This window comes from Ictalurus furcatus, chromosome 4, assembly GCF_023375685.1.
Source record: "Ictalurus furcatus strain D&B chromosome 4, Billie_1.0, whole genome shotgun sequence".
In the NCBI taxonomy this organism is placed as follows: Eukaryota; Metazoa; Chordata; class Actinopteri; order Siluriformes; family Ictaluridae; genus Ictalurus; species Ictalurus furcatus.
In genome coordinates, this window is record NC_071258.1 from 4622514 (window position 1) to 4640988 (window position 18475).

Consider the following 18475-nt stretch of genomic DNA (forward strand, 5'->3'; position numbering starts at 1 on the left):
GTTTATACTGAGTATATTCTGATCATCTAATACAGTGGTTTTCAAAGTGGGGGGCCGCCAGGGGGCGCCCGGGGGGCCTCAACAATTTGGTGTAAAAAATAAATAAATACATGATTTTTTCTTTCTCACTCTCAGACAACCACACACACACACACACACACGCACACACACACAATCAATTCCTAATGTAATGTAAAGATGCAACATGTAATTATTATCTTTTTTTTAAAAAGGGGGGGGGATATATTCAGAAGTCTGTATTTTAATGTGTTTTAAAGACATCTTGCAGAAGGGGGGCCTCGGTCAAATGTTAGTGCCATTTGGGGGGCCTTGCCCTGGAAAAGTTTGGGAACCCCTGATCTAACACATTACACTAATTATAATATATCTAGTTTACCTTTTGTGCTTGGTTTTGACACAACTCATATTGTCAAAACCACATTACTTTTAATTTTTTGGTCCATTTTATTGTTGACTTTATATATTAAATCTGCTTATTGAAAGATACCCAGCATTACGTACTGTCATATATTATCATTCTATAGTGATGCATTTGAATAAATACGACCCCACTAGGAGAAGCATGACGAGAAACCACAGCAGTTTTCACAAGATCTGTTGGTTGAAGCTTATCATCTACTGCAACATTAGTAACACATTACAGCAAGATTAATGTTCATAATAATAATAAATGTGAGCGATTACTAAGCCTCAGATAAAAGTGCAAAAAATACAAGCTACAAATAACAATCAAACGAACCCAAATAGTAAAATCTTCATATAGAAACTGAATTCTCCTGAACATTTACCATTTTACTCTAGTACCATTGGTGATTCCAGAAGAAACATTTCACCATGTCAGCTCCTGAAAATTCACACAACTTTTCACTTCCAGACCTGTAACTAGTCACCCGTCTGTATATTCAGTTGCATACTGTACATCAGCAAAAAAAAAACATATTTGGTGATAAACAAGACTGAAATGTTGACATTTACGTTACATTACATTAAATTTATTCATTTAACAGATGCTTTTATCCAAAGTGACTTAAAAAATGAAATACAAACAAAATGTTGACATCAGACTAAACATGTTGAATTTTATGAGTTATTTCTATCCTTGGCTTTGTCTGAGCCGGTGAACTTTCTGGAAGAACGTGACCTTGTCTTGAAGTCGAAAATCACGATGAAACATGCAAAAATGATCACTCCGACCGAGAATACTAATCGTAAAATATTTCTCTCCAACAGTGGATCTGGAAGAACGTGAACTGATCAGATTTTTATTCAGAATTAATTTCGTTATTCATTTGATTAAAGTAGTGAAAGCCATGCTTACCATATGTTTCAGTGACCATAACTTCATGGCTTAGATCTGTAATAATAAAAGTATGTGGACATAGTAAAATTAATATATGTAATATAAATATAGTTAGTACATGTAACATAAAAAATGTAAGCAAATTGTCCTTTGCAAATTCTCAATGAAGTGTAATAAAATTTGAACTTATTCATGTACTGTTTCTCAAATAAATTCAATTTTTAAATAAATATGGGAATTACAATAGAAATCCATTTGTTTATTTTTAAATCTAATGGTGAATTACTGTCAACCAATGAGAAATTATACTGTTAAAAACAATTACATTACTACATTGAGCTAAGATTCCGATCAAGACAAAAACTCTTACCAGTGACTCGGACACGGATTGAGTTCATTCCTGATCCTTTGACATTCTTTGTAAGATATCTTATAAATGAGTACACGCAACTGTAGGTACCAGAGTCCCGTAATGAAATATTCCTCAAAGTGAAGGTGTGCTCATCTTTAATTCCAAGTAGTTCTAATCTCTCTCCAACACCATTTTTACACAAATACATGTACACTTCTGTATTTGAGCTCTGAATGTTAGAGATGAGACACTTTAACTCTAAATTTTCACCAACTTTTGCTGTGGAGGGTCCAAACATTTGTGCTGGAAAAATCTCCAAAGAATCACCTATTGACCAAAAATAATTAAAACAAGACAGTTTTCAATTCAAATTAAGATTATTAATCATCATAGCGCCTTTAAAAATACCTCTCAAAGTGGTTTTCATGGGGAAAAGAAAATGGGAACAGAAGTACACAGCATAAGACAAGGTATATAAACATGTATCAGTAACAGTTAATAAAATATGATTTAAAAGTAATAATATTAATAATAATTAAATATTCTTTTTAAAAATTACATGAGATATACATTTTATATTTGTTTGGTTAAAGTGTATATATTTAGAATAAATATTGTTGTACACATTTAAATACTGAACCTAAAATTTTGAAGAGTTGCATTATATTGATTATAAAACTGTTCCGAGGGAAACTGCAATTTATTTTACAGTTAAAGCGATCTCTGGCTGCAAAAGCTTTTAAAACCCCTGCGATAAATAACAAGCTAAACAATTCAAGGTATAGATAACAAGCTAAAGCTAAATTACATAATCTGTGTGGTGGGTTAAATAGATTTTAATCCAGAACTTTAGCCGTATTTGTGTAGAGGAAAAAAGTAATATAAATAATTTTTGATTTATTTAAATTTAATTTCTATCCTAATGAGCATATTATAATACAGATACACTATAATGCTTTTGAGAGACTCGCCCAGTTCATTTAACAAAAAAGCAAGGCTGAACCACACCACAGATTAAGTTCATAATTATTCTGACTGTCAGGATTATGATGAATAATGTGGATTAAATGTCTTACCAGTGACTCGAACACGGATTGAGTTCATTCCTGATCCTGTGACATTCTTTGTAAGATATTTTGTAAATGAGTACACGCAACTGTAGGTACCAGAGTCCAGTAATGAAATGTTCTTTAAAGTGAAGGTGTGGTCATCTTTATTTCCAAGTAGTTCTAATCTCTCTCCAACACCATTTTTACACAAATACATGTGAATATCTGTATTTGAGCTCTGAATGTTAGAGATGAGACACTTTAATGCTACATTTTCACCAACTTTTGCTGCGGAGAGTCCAAAAATTTGTGCTGGAAAAATCTTCATAGAATCACCTGTTGACCAAAAATAATTAAAACAAGACAGTTTTCACTTCAAATTAATACTAATCATAATTATTATCATAATAATTAATTATGGGAAAAGAAAATAGGAGCAGAAGTGCATAGCATAAAGCAAGGTATTTAAGCATGTATCAATAACAGTTAATAATAAAATACAATTCAAAAGTAATGACTAATAGTAATCATTTTTTAAATTACATAAGATGTTTTATATTTGTTTGGTTAAAGTGTATACAGTATCTCTCAAAAGTGAGTACACCCCTCACATTTTTGTAAATATTTGATTATATCTTTTCATGTGACAGCACTGAAGAAATGACACTTTGCTACAATGTAAAGTAGTGAGTGTACAGCTTGTGTAACAGTGTAAATTTGCTGTCCCCTCAAAATAACTCAACACACAGCCGTTAATGTCTAAACTGCTGGCAACAAAAGTGAGTACACCCCTAAGTGAAAATGTCCAAAATGGGCCCAATTAGCCATTTTCCCTCTCTGGTGTCATGTGACTTGTTAGTGTTACAAGGTCTCAGGTGTGAATGGTGAGCAGGTGTGTTAAATTTGGTGTCATCGCTCTCACACTCCCTCATACTGGTCACTGGAAGTTCAACATGGCACCTCATGGCAAAGAACACTTTGAGGATCTGAAAAAAACAATTGTTGCTCTACATAAAGATGGCCTAGACTATAAGAAGATTGCCAAGACCCTGACACTGAGCTGCAGCACGGTGGCCAAGACCATACAGCGGTTTAACAGGACAGGTTCCACTCAGAACAGGCCTCGCCATGGTCGACCAAAGAAGTTGAGTGCACGTGCTCAGTGTCATATCCAGAGGTTGTGTTTGGGAAATAGACGTATGAGTGCTGCCAGCATTGCTGCAGAGGTTGAAGGGGGAGGGGGGGGTCAGCCTGTCAGTGCTCAGACCATACGCCGCACACTGCATCAAATTGGCCTGCATGGCTGTCGTCCCAAAAGGAAGCCTCTTCTAAAGATGATGCACAAGAAAGCCACCAAACAGTTTGCTGAAGACAAGCAGACTAAGGACATGGATTACTGGAACCATGTCCTGTGGTCTGATGAGACCAAGATAAACTTATTTGGTTCAGATGGTGTCAAGCGTGTGAGGCGGCAACCAGGTGAGGAGTACAAAGACAAGTGTGTCTTGCCTACAGTCAAGCATGGTGGTGGGAGTGTCATGGTCTGGGGCTGCATGAGTGCTGCCGGCACTGAGGAGCTACGGTTCACTGAGGGAACCATGAATGCCAACATGTACTGTGACATACTGAAGCAGAGCATGATCAGTATGCAGTATTCCAGCATGATTACAACCCTAAACACACCTCCAAGACGACCACTGCCTTGCTAAAGAAGCTGAGGGTGAAGGTGAAGGACTGGCCAAGCATGTCTCCAGACCTAAACCCTATTGAGCATCTGTATATTTAGAGTATTGTTGTACACATTTAAATACTGAACCTAAAATTTTGAAGAGTTGCATTATATTGATTATAAAACTGTTCCGAGGGAAACTGCAATTTATTTTACAGTTAAAGCGATCTCTGGCTGCAAAAGCTTTTAAAACCCCTGCGATAAATAACAAGCTAAACAATTCAAGGTATAGATAACAAGCTAAAAACTAAATTACATAATCTGTATGATGAGTTAAATAAATTTTAATCCAGAACTTTTGTGTAGAGGAAAAAAGTAATATAAATAATTTTTGATTTATTGAAATTTAATTTCCATCCTAATGAGCATATTATAATACAGATACACTATAATGCTTTTGAGAGACTCGCCCAGTTCATTTAACAAAAAAGCAAGGCTGAATCACACCACAAATTAAGTTCATGATTATTCTGACTGTCAGGATTATGACGGAGAACGCGGATTAAATGTCTTACCTGTGACTCGGACATGGATGGAATTATTTCCTGATCCTGTGACATTCTTTGTAAGATATTTTGTAAATGAGTACACGCAACTGTAGGTACCAGAGTCCAGTAATGAAATATTCCTCAAAGTGAAGGTGCGCTCAGTTTTTTTTCCAAGTATTTCTGATCTCTCTCCAACTCCATTTTTACACAAATACATGTGAATATCTGTATTTGAGCTCTGAATGTTAGAGATGCTGCACGTTAATGCTACATTTTCACCAACTTTTGCTGTGGAAGGTCCAAAAATTTGTGCTGGAAAAATCTCCAAAGCATCACCTGTTGAGCAAAAATAATTAAAACAAGACAGTTTTCACTTCAAATTAAGATTATTAATCATCATAGCTCCTTTAAAAATGCCTCTCAATGTGGTTTTCATGGGGAAAAGAAAATGGGAACAGAAGTACACAGCATAAGACAAGGTATATAAACATGTATCAGTAACAGTTAATAAAATATGATTTAAAAGTAATAATATTAATAATAATTAAATATTCTTTCTAAAAATTACATAAGATATACATTTTAGATTTGTTTGGTTAAAATGTATATATTTAGAATAAATATTGTTGTACATATTTAAATACCGAGCCTAATATTTTGAAGAGTTGCATTATATTGATTATGAAACTGTTCCGAGGGAAACTGCAATTTATTTTACAGTTAAAGCGATCTCTGGCTGCAAAAGCTTTTAAAACACCTGCGATAAATAACAAGCTAAACAATTCAAGCTATAGATAACAAGCTGAAACTAAATTACATAATCTGTGTGGTGGGTTAAATAGATTTTAATCCAGAACTTTAGCCGTATTTGTGTAAATGAAAAAAGTAATATAAATAATTTTTGATTTATTCAAATTTAATTTCCACCCTAATGAGCATATTATAACACAGCTACACTATAATGCTTTTGAGAGACTCCCCCAGTTCATTTAACAAAAAAGCAAGGCTGAATCACACCACAAATTAAATGACTGTCAGGATTATGACGGAGAATGCGGATTAAATGTTTTACCTGTGACTCGGACATGGATTGAGTTCATTCCTGATCCTGTGACATTCTTTGTAAGATATTTTGTAAATGAGTACACACAACTGTAGGTACCAGAGTCCAGTAATGAAATATTCCTCAAAGTGAAGGTGCGCTCAGTTTTATTTCCAAGTAGTTTTAATCTCTCTCCGACTCCATTTTTACACAAATACATGTGAATATCTGTATTTGAGCTCTGAATGTTAGAGATGAGACACTTTAATGCTACATTTTCACCAACTTTTGCTGCGGAGGGTCCAAAAATTTGTGCTGGAAAAATCTTCATAGAATCACCTGTTGACCAAAAATAATTAAAACAAGACAGTTTTCACTTCAAATTAATACTAATCATAATTATTATCATAATAATTAAATTTTATATAGCGCCTTTAAAAAGGCCTCTCAAAGCACTTTACATGGGAAAAGAAAATAGGAGCAGAAGTGCATAGCATAAAGCAAGGTATTTAAGCATGTATCAATAACAGTTAATAATAAAATACAATTCAAAAGTAATGACTAATAGTAATCATTTTTTAAATTACATAAGATGTTTTATATTTGTTTGGTTAAAGTGTATATATTTAGAATATTGTTGTACACATTTAATTACTGAACCTAATATTTTGAAGAGTTGCATTATATTGATTATAAAACTGTTCCGAGGGAAACTGCAATTTATTTTACAGTTAAAGCGATCTCTGGCTGCAAAAGCTTTTAAAACCCCTGCGATAAATAACAAGCTAAACAATTCAAGGTATAGATAACAAGCTAAAGCTAAATTACATAATCTGTATGGTGAGTTAAATAAATTTTAATCCAGAACTTTTGTGTAGAGGAAAAAAGTAATATAAATAATTTTTGATTTATTCAAATTTAATTTCCACCCTAATGAGCATATTATAATACAGCTACACTATAATGCTTTTGAGAGACTCGCCCAGTTCATTTAACAAAAAAGCAAGGCTGAACCACACTACAAATTAAATGACTGTCAGGATTATGATGGAGAATGTGGATTAAATGTTTTACCTGTGACTCGGACATGGATGGAATTATTTCCTGATCCTGTGACATTCTTTGGAAGATATTTTGTAAATGAGTACACGCAACTGTAGGTACCAGAGTCCCGTAATGAAATATTCCTCAAAGTGAAGGTGCGCTCAGTTTTATTTCCAAGTATTTCTAATCTCTCTCCAACTCCATTTTTACACAAATACATGTGAATATCTGTATTTGAGCTCTGAATGTTAGAGATGAGACACGTTAATGTTACATTTTCCCCAACTTTTGCTGTGGAAGGTCCAAAAATTTGCGCTGGAAAAATCTCCAAAGAATCACCTATTGACCAAAAATAATACAAAAAAGTGATCTCACATGGCTAATCATCTGATGTACTCCACCAGTACTTTTGTATTTCTAATAACTACATAATCACACTGCTACCATTCATCTCATCAATTTAAAATTCTCAAAATAAAAAAAGAAAATTCTAAATAATGAAAGCAAGTCACTTTTCTGTTTAAATTAAGAATTAGTAAGCTTTTTTAGATCCCAGAGGAAATAATAATAATAAAAAAAGAAATATTCTTTATAACCATTTGCAAAATACTTTACTTAATGTAATCAGTGTGAGGATGGGGGAAAAAGGAAATGAAATACCTTCTGATGGAGATACAGATGTTGTGATCATTAAATAAATGTCTTTCCAGTGGGGGGAAAAAGAAAATTAGAAAAATATATATATTTAAAAACATTTATTATTAAGACAAAGGTATTCTCATTAAAGATTTTCCCAATCTGAAGTTCAATTACTAAATTATTTTCCACTTTAAATAGAAAATAGCACAAATCAAATTACAATAGTTACTTACAGATTGTGATGTGACACACGTCCATTTTTGATCAAGCACAAATTAGTGCGTGTGCTACTGTACTGTGTGTATGTAAGTGGTGGGTGAAACTTTATTGGCCACACTGTAACCAGCCCAGCTTTTACTATTGGACAGCAGCAGTACACAACTCTTAACAACTCTCTTTTTCAGAAATGTTTGTGAAGAAGTGGGATTTTACTGACAAAAATTTTTTAAACACTTTCTGAATTATTGCGTCCAATGGAGCAGATAATCTCAGAAATGTAGGACAGTAAACTTTGTTATAATTTTAGCATTAACTAGTCCACAGTGATGAGAGCAAATATCATATAGCACTTAACAGCCGAATAGAGTTCTGTATTAGATGCAATTCTCTGAGTTGCTGCACCAAATAATGTTCTAACACTACAGAAGATGTGCAATGTTTTTTGGGCAAGTGGACTAATGACAGCCAATATAAGTATTTAGAAACACATTTTATACTGTAAAAAGCAATACATCAATTACACATTAACTTGAAACTGATAAAGATGAGTTAAGGTTAATTTAAATAAATGATGTCACTGTGATACAGTGGGAAAGCATTCGTACATTTACGTTAGTTCTAGATTCAAGAAGCTCTAAAATATTCTTTCATTTTTTAGACTGTATATTCAGTTCATGAGCTGGTTTCTGAAAGCGGCCTGTGTTTCTCATATGGGGCCTGTGTTTTTCTCAGCATTGACTTTGTGCAGTTTGTGAGCTTGTGCTAACCAACGACTAAACAAAGCATGCTCTTTTCATGTACATTTTCAACAACATGTTCCTAAAATATCTGCAGCGATGTTGCTAACTTTCTGCTATTGGTATCTTGGTTTATGCTGCATCTCACCAGTAATGTGAATGTTGACTTCATTGACATCAGGCTTTTTTTTTTTTAGGAAAATTGCACAGCTCTGACATCAGAAAACAGACGTATGTTCTAGCATCTTTTACTGGATATTACTTTGCACGCTCCGCTCCCTGGTACAATGATGAGCTGCGCTCTAGGAAGACAGCTCATCATAAAGTGGAGCGACGGTCGCGTCTCTCTGGCCTGAACGTGCATCACCAGGCATGGAAAGACCATTTGCATGAATATAAGTTTGAAATTGTATCCGTTAGGTCCCGTTATTTCTGGTTAACGGTATTCGCAAACTCTATAGCACTGAAACGGCATTAGTTAGTCACAAATGACTTGTTAATGGCCTCGGACTTTGGCTGTCTTTCAGTTCTGATACTTCTTGATCTCAGTGCTGCTTTTGACACTGTAGGTCATTCTCTCCTACTCACTTGTCTTGAAAAAGTATTTGGTGTTATTGATACTGCAGTAAACTGGTTCAAATCCTGTCTTTCGGATCATCAGCAGTTTGTTTCCTTGGGTGGATGTAGGTCCAACGTTGGCAAGGTTAAATGTGGTGTTCCTCAGGGATCGATTTTTGGGCCCTTTACTTTTTAGCATTTACATGTTTCCCCTTGGTCAGCTCTTAAGATCTCACAGATGACACCCAGATTTACATCCATTCAAAACCTGGTGATTGTGTGGCTGTTGCCTTTCTTGCACAGTGTATTCCTGTTTTGGAGTCTTTACACCGGCTCCCTGTCAAGTTTCGTGTAGGTTTTAAAAATTCTTATGTTTACCTACAAGATGCTCCGTGGTTTGGCTCTATGTACTTGTCTGAACTTTTAACCCCTTACATTCCAAAACATGACCTTCATTCCTCTGATTCTGGTTTGTTAACTCTTCCCACTTCTAGTTTACGATCTATGGGTGACATTGCCTTCTCTTCTTTTGCTCCAAAACTATGGAGCTCTCTTCCCTCTGAGGTTAGGCATGCTGAATCTTTTGAGTATTTTTAAATCTGCTCTGAAAACATACTTTTTTAGAATTGCTTTTCTGTGATTGTGATTATTATTGTTGTTTTTTTAAATTGTTCTTATTGCATGGTTTCTTTTCTTTTATATTTCATTGTATTTTTATTTCTTCTGTTAAAAAGCACTTAAAGGCACTATAGAAAATAACATTTAATTTTTTATTTTTTTTATTTATTTATTTTCTACAGGTACCTGCAGCACCACCCACAGGCCTCTCAGCCTCCACTTCTTTTCTTTCCAATACTCCACCATTAACATTAGATCAGTGGTGCAGGTGTATCACACTGTCCCTGATGGCTGGAGATGGAAATGCAGAGGTCCACACACTCGACCTTCAACCTGTTCAGGTCAGCAGATACCAGATTCAAATACCTGTTTCTCTGAAATTGTACGTATTACCAAGCTGAAATTTGGTGTACGTTAGTCTGCTTATCTGTAAGTATATTCATAATGATAACGGAGTTACTTTTAAAAAACATGGCAACCATTAGCCAATCAGGTTTCAGCAGGCATTTCACAGGATTAGCATTGAGCAAGCACCGAAACTTGAACAGTCTGTGCATCTCTGGTCTCTGTGTTGTTCTGTGTAACTTCATGAACTGGCCACTGGGGGTGTTGCGTACTAAGGGTGCTTGGACCCCACCTGTCAGTGCTTGTGGTTATATTTGTTTGAACATTGCCGTTATTATTAGTTTTTTAAGGGGGCCAAGCACCCTATTGTTATAATACCTTTTCTTGTTAGGGGGCCAAGCACCGTATGTGCATACTCTTCTTCTTCAGTTCTGAAATTTGGCACACTGATTTGAGAGGGTCTAAGGAACATTCTGACCAAATTTTTGCAAGTTCTGCCAACACTCTAGCGCCACCATTGGGTCTAATTTGGAAGTGCATTCATGTCATATTTTCGGTTTGTGTGACCAACCATGTATACCTTGTTTATGAAGTAAATTTTTGCCTAATTATATTTTCCACCATCTTGGATTTTTTCAAAATCTTTGTTTCTCCTCAAAAGTTTTGTCCAATCACCCAATCATTTGGCACATGTCATGGCCATCAAATCTGACAGTGAATTCTGGGTTATATTAGCACATTACAACACAATGCAAACTGTGGTGTTTTTTTTTTTTTTTTTTTTTAATCCAAGCTAAAGATCTCTAACAGAAATGATTTGGAAATGTCTTTTTATTTATATATATATATTTTTTTTTACATTTGCAGGTTCACAACAAATGTTATCTTTAACTGTGCATGGATCTGATGATCTCAAATGGTTTTGTTTAAAACCAGGCACTGAAAGTCTATTCTAGAACATTTTGGAATCAGGAAGAAGGACTATTAAATAAATAATAATAAAAAAGAAAGAGTAGCTCAGGCATGATTTAAAAAAAAAATTATTATTATTCCAAGTCTGCATTGCACAAAATAATAATAATAATCTCATATGGAATGTTTAGGTTAAAAGTTTACTTTATCAATATATGAAATCCCATAAAAGGTAAATTAGTAAATGAAGCAGTAATGGACTAAAACTCAGATTAGCAAACATGAAAAAAACAAAACAATGCACAACCTCATTTAGCAAGTGAAATAAAATGTCGCACTCTACGTAACATATATGCTCAGTTACACTGCGCCTTTCTGTGTTTTTTAAACATGTCTATTTTCCAATAGACTCAAATGAAAGCGTTAAAACATTACATTTTATATTGACATGTACGTTTTGTAAATCTTAACAGATGCACATATATTACAATATTTACTATCTAGTATAATCCTGATGTATTGCCCAGTGTTTACATGGTGAACATACTGTATTTGTGGGTAAGTTTTTAATAATTGATCCGTTGATAAATTTACATCTGCTGTCTCTTAATTATTTTCCATTCTTGAATGTCAGTGCTAGTGGGAGTGACTCAGATTCCACATAAGTAACTCTTACTTGTCATTTTTTTTGTCTCACGGATTCAGTTTCCTCTGATTTGATATGTAAAACCATGACCGCTGAATATCTTTGTTTAATGTTACTGATTTATTCATATTGGGGGTGGAAAACGTCATTGGCAAGTGTTGTGGATTATTTCCTCTTTTTCTTCACTACTTGTGCATAGACTGCTGCTGCTTCAGGTTGTCCAGTCTCTCTTTGCAGCGCTGGTTTATTTTCTGTCAAGATAAAAGTCCAGTTTAACTGATTGTTAGAAAATGTTGCACTGTGCATGGTAGGATTCATTCACATACAGTACAGTCAGTCTAAATAAGCATAAGCACTAACTGAATTAAAATCGTGTATTGTATCCATGTCTGAATGCCCAGTATAACGGCAGATGAAACCTACATACCGTGCTGCTGCACTAAACTGTATATCTCAGAGGGTGCAGCAAGACTGTAGACTGCAGCAAGACTCGCAGAATCACTAGGAAAAAGGAATTACAGCTTGTAGTTGAAGATCACAATCAGTGCTTGTGTTGCTTTTACAAGTGCAATTTCAGCAAAATAGGCCTAGGCCGTGTCCAGAAAAGCAGAGGACTTTTACCAATAAGTGACTTACTGAGCAGCGAGTGGTGTAATGTTCCCTGTGAAAACAATGATTTCTTTTGTTATAACCAACTTTAATGGCACACAGTTTATTCATTTATGAACACTATTGAGACTTTTTTTTTTACCTGAGCAAATACCTTACATGAATAATTCAATGAATATTAATAATAATCGTTTAGTTGAAGTTAGATAATATTTCATGTTACCTCCAACTTCAGGAATTGTGGCGTATTCCCCCATGTCACTGTAAAATTCATTCCTGTATGAAAAAAGAGAGATTTACATTTATTCATTCAGGAGAAGATACAAGCAAAGCATGACTTAAGTCTTTTTACCAGTTGCTTTGGATTTGTTTACCAGAACAGGAAGATACACAACTGAACCACACACACAATAATTTGTAAGGATTTTGAGATATTTTAATATCTTATTTCTACATAGTATATAAAGATAATGACATACTTTTCTTATTTTTAAGATATTATCTCAGGATATTATCTCAAGATCTCTCATTTCAAGACATTTTGACTTAATAACCTGTTGTTTGTTATCGTGTTATTTTGGTGTAAATATTTAACATCCCATAATCTATCCATAAGAATAATTATTATTATAATTGATTGAATTATATGATTAGTGTACAGTGGTAATAATTCTTATTCCATATACTGTTATGCACATAGTAAGTAAGCCAGATGTTTCTTTAGTTGACACATTTACACTGAGTGATTAATAAGTTCGGGTATGGACAAGGTTTTGACTAAACGCTTAAACTGACAGAATTTCATAATGTCATAGTGGTCAGATAGATAGTTGTTAAAAGAACAGAAAGTATCTCCAATAACTCACTTCCAACAAAATATAGCCTTACCTGTTCACTGTCTGGTTTACTTGCCCTAAATCTTGGAAACACATATATTGAAACAAATTTAATTATACAATTAAAATGTTATACTTATTTATAAAAAATTACATTTAGGAATTTACCTTGACTATTATTCCTATTTGCAGGTTCACTGCTGGAGACAGAGAAAGGGCATAAACCTTTAGTTTATACAGTTTATAAGATGATAATCTAATGCATTACACTGATTATAATATATCTAGTGTACCTCTGTCCTTGGTTTTGACACAACTCTGCAAAACCACATTACCTTTATTAGTTCATTTTTTTGGTCCAGTTTATTGTTGCTATTATATATTCAATCTGCTTACTGAAAGATGCACAGCTGTCGGCATTACTTACTGTCATGTATTATTCTTCTGTAGCGATACATTTCGATAAAGACGACCCCAACCAGGAGAAGAGTGGCAAGAGAAACCACAGCATTTTTCACAGAATCTGTTGGCACTGTTGACTTTTCGTCTCCTGTAACAGTAGTAAAACACATTTCAACAAAATCATGGTATTTTAACAGAGGAACTTGTAAGAGATTAAGAGCTTTTAAGAGTTTTTATGTTGCACCAGAAACTTTTTTTTGGAATTAAAACCAATGCTGTTCAAAAGAAAAGAAGCTTAAATCACAAGCTTCAAGCTTCAATCAAGCCACAAATTAAGTTCAAGATTAATCCGACTGTTAGGATTATTATTTAAAATATATATATATATATATATATATATATATATATATATATATATATATATATATATATTATAATATGATATAATATTAGATCTAATGTTTTTCCATTGACTTGATCATTAATTGAGATATTTCCTGATCCTGTGACCAGAAAACAAAATCACCAGGACAATCTGATATACGGCACTAGTGATTCTGTATTCTGCGTGTTTTCTGATATAACTATTTACTACACTTTATAGCTCGCTGCATTAAAACCATTCATTACTGCGCTCACTATGCATTCTCATGGCAACACGCAACACTCCAGCTGTGATTGGGAACTATTTTTCATCGAAGAAGCAAAAATAAACACACGTTTGGCCGTATTGTGTCTGAAATGTCAGTTAGTCAATATTTCATTTCTTGTTTATAGAACTGGTGTGTAAAATCCAGATCACATTCGCAGTCATGCTGATGTTCAGTACAACAGCATTCTTGCATGTGCGATGTTACTTAAACACATCACACTTGCTACCATTCGTTTTGTACGCATGTCATAGTCACAGTACGTCTGTAATATTTATATTTCATTTACTTTCTCCAACACTTACTGCTGTAACATTTATATTAATCCTTCATGAAGAAGTAATCTCATCTCATCTATATAATATTTGTGAAATGAAATTAATACTTTTTTCTAATTGAATAATTTAAGCAAGACGCTTCTCTTTAAATTAAGATTAAAAAAACAAAACTTTTATATCGCGCCTTTAAAAATGCCTCTCAAAGCGCTTTACATGGGAAACGAAAATGGAAACAGAAGAAGACGGCATAAAACAAGGTATATAAGCATGTATCAATAACAGTTAATAATAAAATACCATTCAAAAGTAGTAATAATAATTAAATAATACATTTTTAAAAAATTAGAGAAGATATTTTTTTTTTATATTTGTTTGGCAAAAAAAAAGTGTATATATTTAGAATAAATAGTTATATTGTTGTACACATTTGAATAATGAACCTAATATTTTGAAGAGTTGCATTATATTGATTATAAAACTGTTCCGAGGGAAACTGCAATTTATTTTACAGTTAAAGCGATCTCTGGCTGCAAAAGCTTTTAAAACACCTGTGATAAATAACAAAGTAAACAATTCAAGGTATAGATAACAAGCTGAAACTAAAATTTTAAGAGTTAAATGGATTTTAATCCAGAATTTTAGCTGTATTTGTGTATAGGAAAAAAGTCAAATGAATAACTATTGTTTATTTAAATTGAATTTCTATCCTAATGAGCATATCATAATACAGATACACTATAATGCTTTTGAGAGACTCGCCCAGTTCATTTAACAAAAAAGCAAGGCTGAATCACACCACAAATTAAGTTCATGATTATTCTGACTGTCAGGATTATGATGGAGAATGTGGATTAAATGTCTTACCAGTGACTTGGACATGGATTGAGTTCATTCCTGATCCTGTGACATTCTTTGTAAGATATCTTATAAATGAGTACACGCAACTGTAGGTACCAGAGTCCAGTAATGAAATATTCCTCAAAGTGAAGGTGTGCTCATTTTTATTTCCAAGTAGTGCTAATCTCTTTCCAACACCATTTTTACACAAATACATGTAACCTTTTGTATTTGAGCTCTGAATGTTAGAGATGCTGCACGTTAATGCTACATTTTCCCCAACTTTTGCTGTGGAGGGTCCAAAAATTTGCGCTGGAATAATCTCCAACGCATCACCTATTGAACAAAAATAATTAAAACAAGACAGTTTTCACTTCAAATTAATAATAATAATAATAATAATTATAATCATAACAATTGAGTTTTATATAGCGCCTTTCAAAAGGCCTCTCAAAGCACTTTACATGGGAAAAGAAAATAGAAATAGAAGCACATAGCATAAAACAAAGTATAAGCATGTATCAATAACAGTTCATAATAAAATATGATTCAAAAGTAATGACATAGTATTTTTTTTTTAATTACATAAGTTATGTTTTATGTTTGTTTGGTTAAAGTGTATATATTTAGAATATTGTTGTACACATTTAAATACTGAGACTAATATTTTGAAGAGTTGCATTATATTGATTATAAAACTGTTCCGAGGGAAACTGCAATTTATTTTACAGTTAAAGCGATCTCTGGCTGCAAAAGCTTTTAAAACCGCTGTGATAAATAACAAGCTAAACAATTCAAGGTATAGATAACAAGCTGAAACTAAAATTTGGATCCAGAATTTTAGCTGTATTTGTGTAGAGGAAAAAAGTCAAATGAATAACTATTGTTTATTTAAATTTAATTTCTATCCTAATGAGCATATTATAATACGGATACACTATAATGCTTTTGAGAGACTCGCCCAGTTCATTTTACAAAAAAGCAAGGCTGAATCACACCACAAATTAAGTTCATGATTATTCTGACTGTCAGGATTATGATGAAGAATATGGATTAAATGTCTTACCAGTGACTTGGACATGGATTGAGTTCATTCCTGATCCTGTGACATTCTTTGCAAGATATCTTTTAAATGAGTACACGCAACTGTAGGTACCAGAGTCCCGTAATGAAATATTCCTCAAAGTGAAGGTGTGCTCATCTTTATTTCCAAGTAGTTCTAATCTCTCTCCTACACCATTTTTACACAAATACATGTGAATATCTGTATTTGAGCTCTGAATGTTAGAGATGAGACACTTTAACTCTAAATTTTCACCAACTTTTGCTGTGGACTGTCCAAAAATTTGTGCTGGAAAAATCTCCAAAGCATCACCTGTTGACCAAAAATAATACAAAAATGTGACCTCACAATCATTTGATGTACTTCACCAGTACTTTTGTATTTCTAATGACTACATAATCACACTGCTACCATTCATCTCATCAATTTAAAATTCTCAAAATAAAAACTGAAATTTCTAAATCATGAAAGCAAGTCACTTTTCTGTTTAAATCCTCGTAGGAAATGTAATAATAATAATTTTAAAAATAAATATTCTTTATAACCATGTGCAAATCACTTTACTTAATGTAATGTGTGTGTGTGGAGGGGTGTTGGGGAAGAAATGAAATACCTTCTGATGGAGATACAGATGCTGCTATCATTAAATAAATGTCTATCCAGGAAAAAAAAAAAGCAGATAATTAGAAAAATATTTTAAAAATGTAATTAATAAGACAAAGGTATTCTCATTAAAGATTTTCCCAATCAGAAGTTCAATTACTAAATTATTTTCCACTTTAAATAGAAAATAGCACAAATCAAATTACAGTAGTTACTTACAGATTGTGGTGTGGCACGTGTCCATTTTTGATCAAGCACAAATTAGTGTGTGTGCTACTGTACTGTGTGTATGTAAGTGGTGGGTGGAGATTTATTGGCCACACTGTAGCCACCCCAGCTTTGACTATTGGACAGCAGCAGTACACAACTCTTAACGACTCTCTTTTTCAGAAATGTTTGTAAAGACGTGGGATTATACTGACACACACATCCCAAAATTCCCTGTTTCTCAACAGATAATCTCTCATCATCTACAGTAAACTTTGTTGTAATTAACTAGTTGATGGGTGATGAGAGGGTACGGCGGGTGTAAGTGGTACTTTTGCCGAACTAATGACGGCCAATATAAGTATTTTAGAAACACATTCTATACTGAAAAAAATTTGATAAATCAACTTAATATAATGGCAAAACGTTCCTTCCTTTTACATGTTAGTTCTAGAGTCAGGAAACCTTAAAATATTTATTTTTTAAGCTGTATATTCAATTCATGAGCTGGTATCTGAAACTGGCATGCGTTTCTCGTATGTTTATTTTCTCAGCGTTAACTTTGTCCAGTTTTGGAGCTTGTGCTAACCAACGGCTAACCAAAGCGTGCGCTTTTCTTCATGTACACTTTCAACACCGTGTTCCTAAAAATATCTACAGTGATGTTGCTGACGTGCATATATTGTTATCTTGGTCTGTGCAGCATCTTACCAGTAATGTGAAAGTTGACTTCACTGACGTTTTTTTTTTTTAAAGAAAAGGGCACAGCTCTGACATCAGAAAACAGAAGTATGTTCCATCATCTTTCATTGTGACTTCTTTTAGAGTAAACCTTGCCTTGTTTCTTCATTGTGTTCCGGATATTCATCTGAATTACAGTGCTGTTCTGCACTGTGTAAGCGCTGGGTGAAATGTCATGTCATCTACCACACTGAAACCAGCCCATGTCTTATGGGACAGAGGCAGCTCAGAACTACAAATATATATATATATATATATATATATATATATATATATATATATATATATATATATATATATATATATATATGAATGATGTAATTCTGTCTTTAATATTCTAATGGTTCGAAATTGTAATTCAGCATAGCTCTTTAATGTGTAGTGTCCGCAGTCATAAACTGTTAATGTAAGGCTAGACATGTATGTATAAGCTGTATATCACCACTGTACCTGTTATATAGACTGTTATCCTGATTTTTATTATGATTCCTGATGATTGATCGATTGATGATCATTATTATTAAGCATTGCTCGCAACACGTTCAATTCC

At 33.5% G+C, this 18475-nt stretch overlaps 2 protein-coding genes across 2 annotated transcripts; both read right to left on the bottom strand.

The window, feature by feature from the left end:
* Positions 1 to 981: 981 nt before the first annotated feature.
* On the bottom strand, positions 982 to 7943 carry LOC128606468 (immunoglobulin superfamily member 1-like). Its single transcript, XM_053622611.1, has 8 exons — positions 7898 to 7943; positions 7056 to 7727; positions 6012 to 6320; positions 4967 to 5275; positions 2750 to 3058; positions 1692 to 2000; positions 1340 to 1375; positions 982 to 1256 (listed from the first exon to the last, which is right to left on the bottom strand). The coding sequence occupies exons 2-8, from the start codon at positions 7243 to 7245 to the stop codon at positions 1102 to 1104; spliced, it is 1617 nt and encodes a 538-aa protein (XP_053478586.1). The 5' UTR covers positions 7246 to 7727; positions 7898 to 7943; the 3' UTR covers positions 982 to 1101.
* Positions 7944 to 11612: 3669 nt separating this feature from the next.
* LOC128606470 (uncharacterized) lies at positions 11613 to 17459 on the bottom strand. Its single transcript, XM_053622613.1, has 12 exons — positions 17197 to 17459; positions 16988 to 17029; positions 16378 to 16686; positions 15339 to 15647; positions 13572 to 13694; positions 13438 to 13462; positions 13313 to 13344; positions 13197 to 13227; positions 12532 to 12584; positions 12336 to 12360; positions 12127 to 12200; positions 11613 to 11950 (listed from the first exon to the last, which is right to left on the bottom strand). The coding sequence occupies exons 1-12, from the start codon at positions 17219 to 17221 to the stop codon at positions 11865 to 11867; spliced, it is 1134 nt and encodes a 377-aa protein (XP_053478588.1). The 5' UTR covers positions 17222 to 17459; the 3' UTR covers positions 11613 to 11864.
* Positions 17460 to 18475: the final 1016 nt, after the last annotated feature.

Coding starts and splice junctions, on each gene's coding strand:
- LOC128606468 (XM_053622611.1), bottom strand. CDS start 7,245: ATGTATTTGTGTAAAAATGGAGTTGGAGAGAGATTAGAAATACTTGGA. Junction 6,321..7,055: donor CATCCATGTCCGAGTCACAG/GTAAAACATTTA, acceptor TTTGGTCAACAG/GTGATTCTATGAAGATTTTT. Junction 1,257..1,339: donor TATGGTCACTGAAACATATG/GTAAGCATGGCT, acceptor ACGTTCTTCCAG/ATCCACTGTTGGAGAGAAAT.
- LOC128606470 (XM_053622613.1), bottom strand. CDS start 17,221: ATGGACACGTGCCACACCACAATCT. Junction 16,687..16,987: donor ATCTGTATCTCCATCAGAAG/GTATTTCATTTC, acceptor TTTGGTCAACAG/GTGATGCTTTGGAGATTTTT. Junction 13,345..13,437: donor TGTCAAAACCAAGGACAGAG/GTACACTAGATA, acceptor CTCTGTCTCCAG/CAGTGAACCTGCAAATAGGA.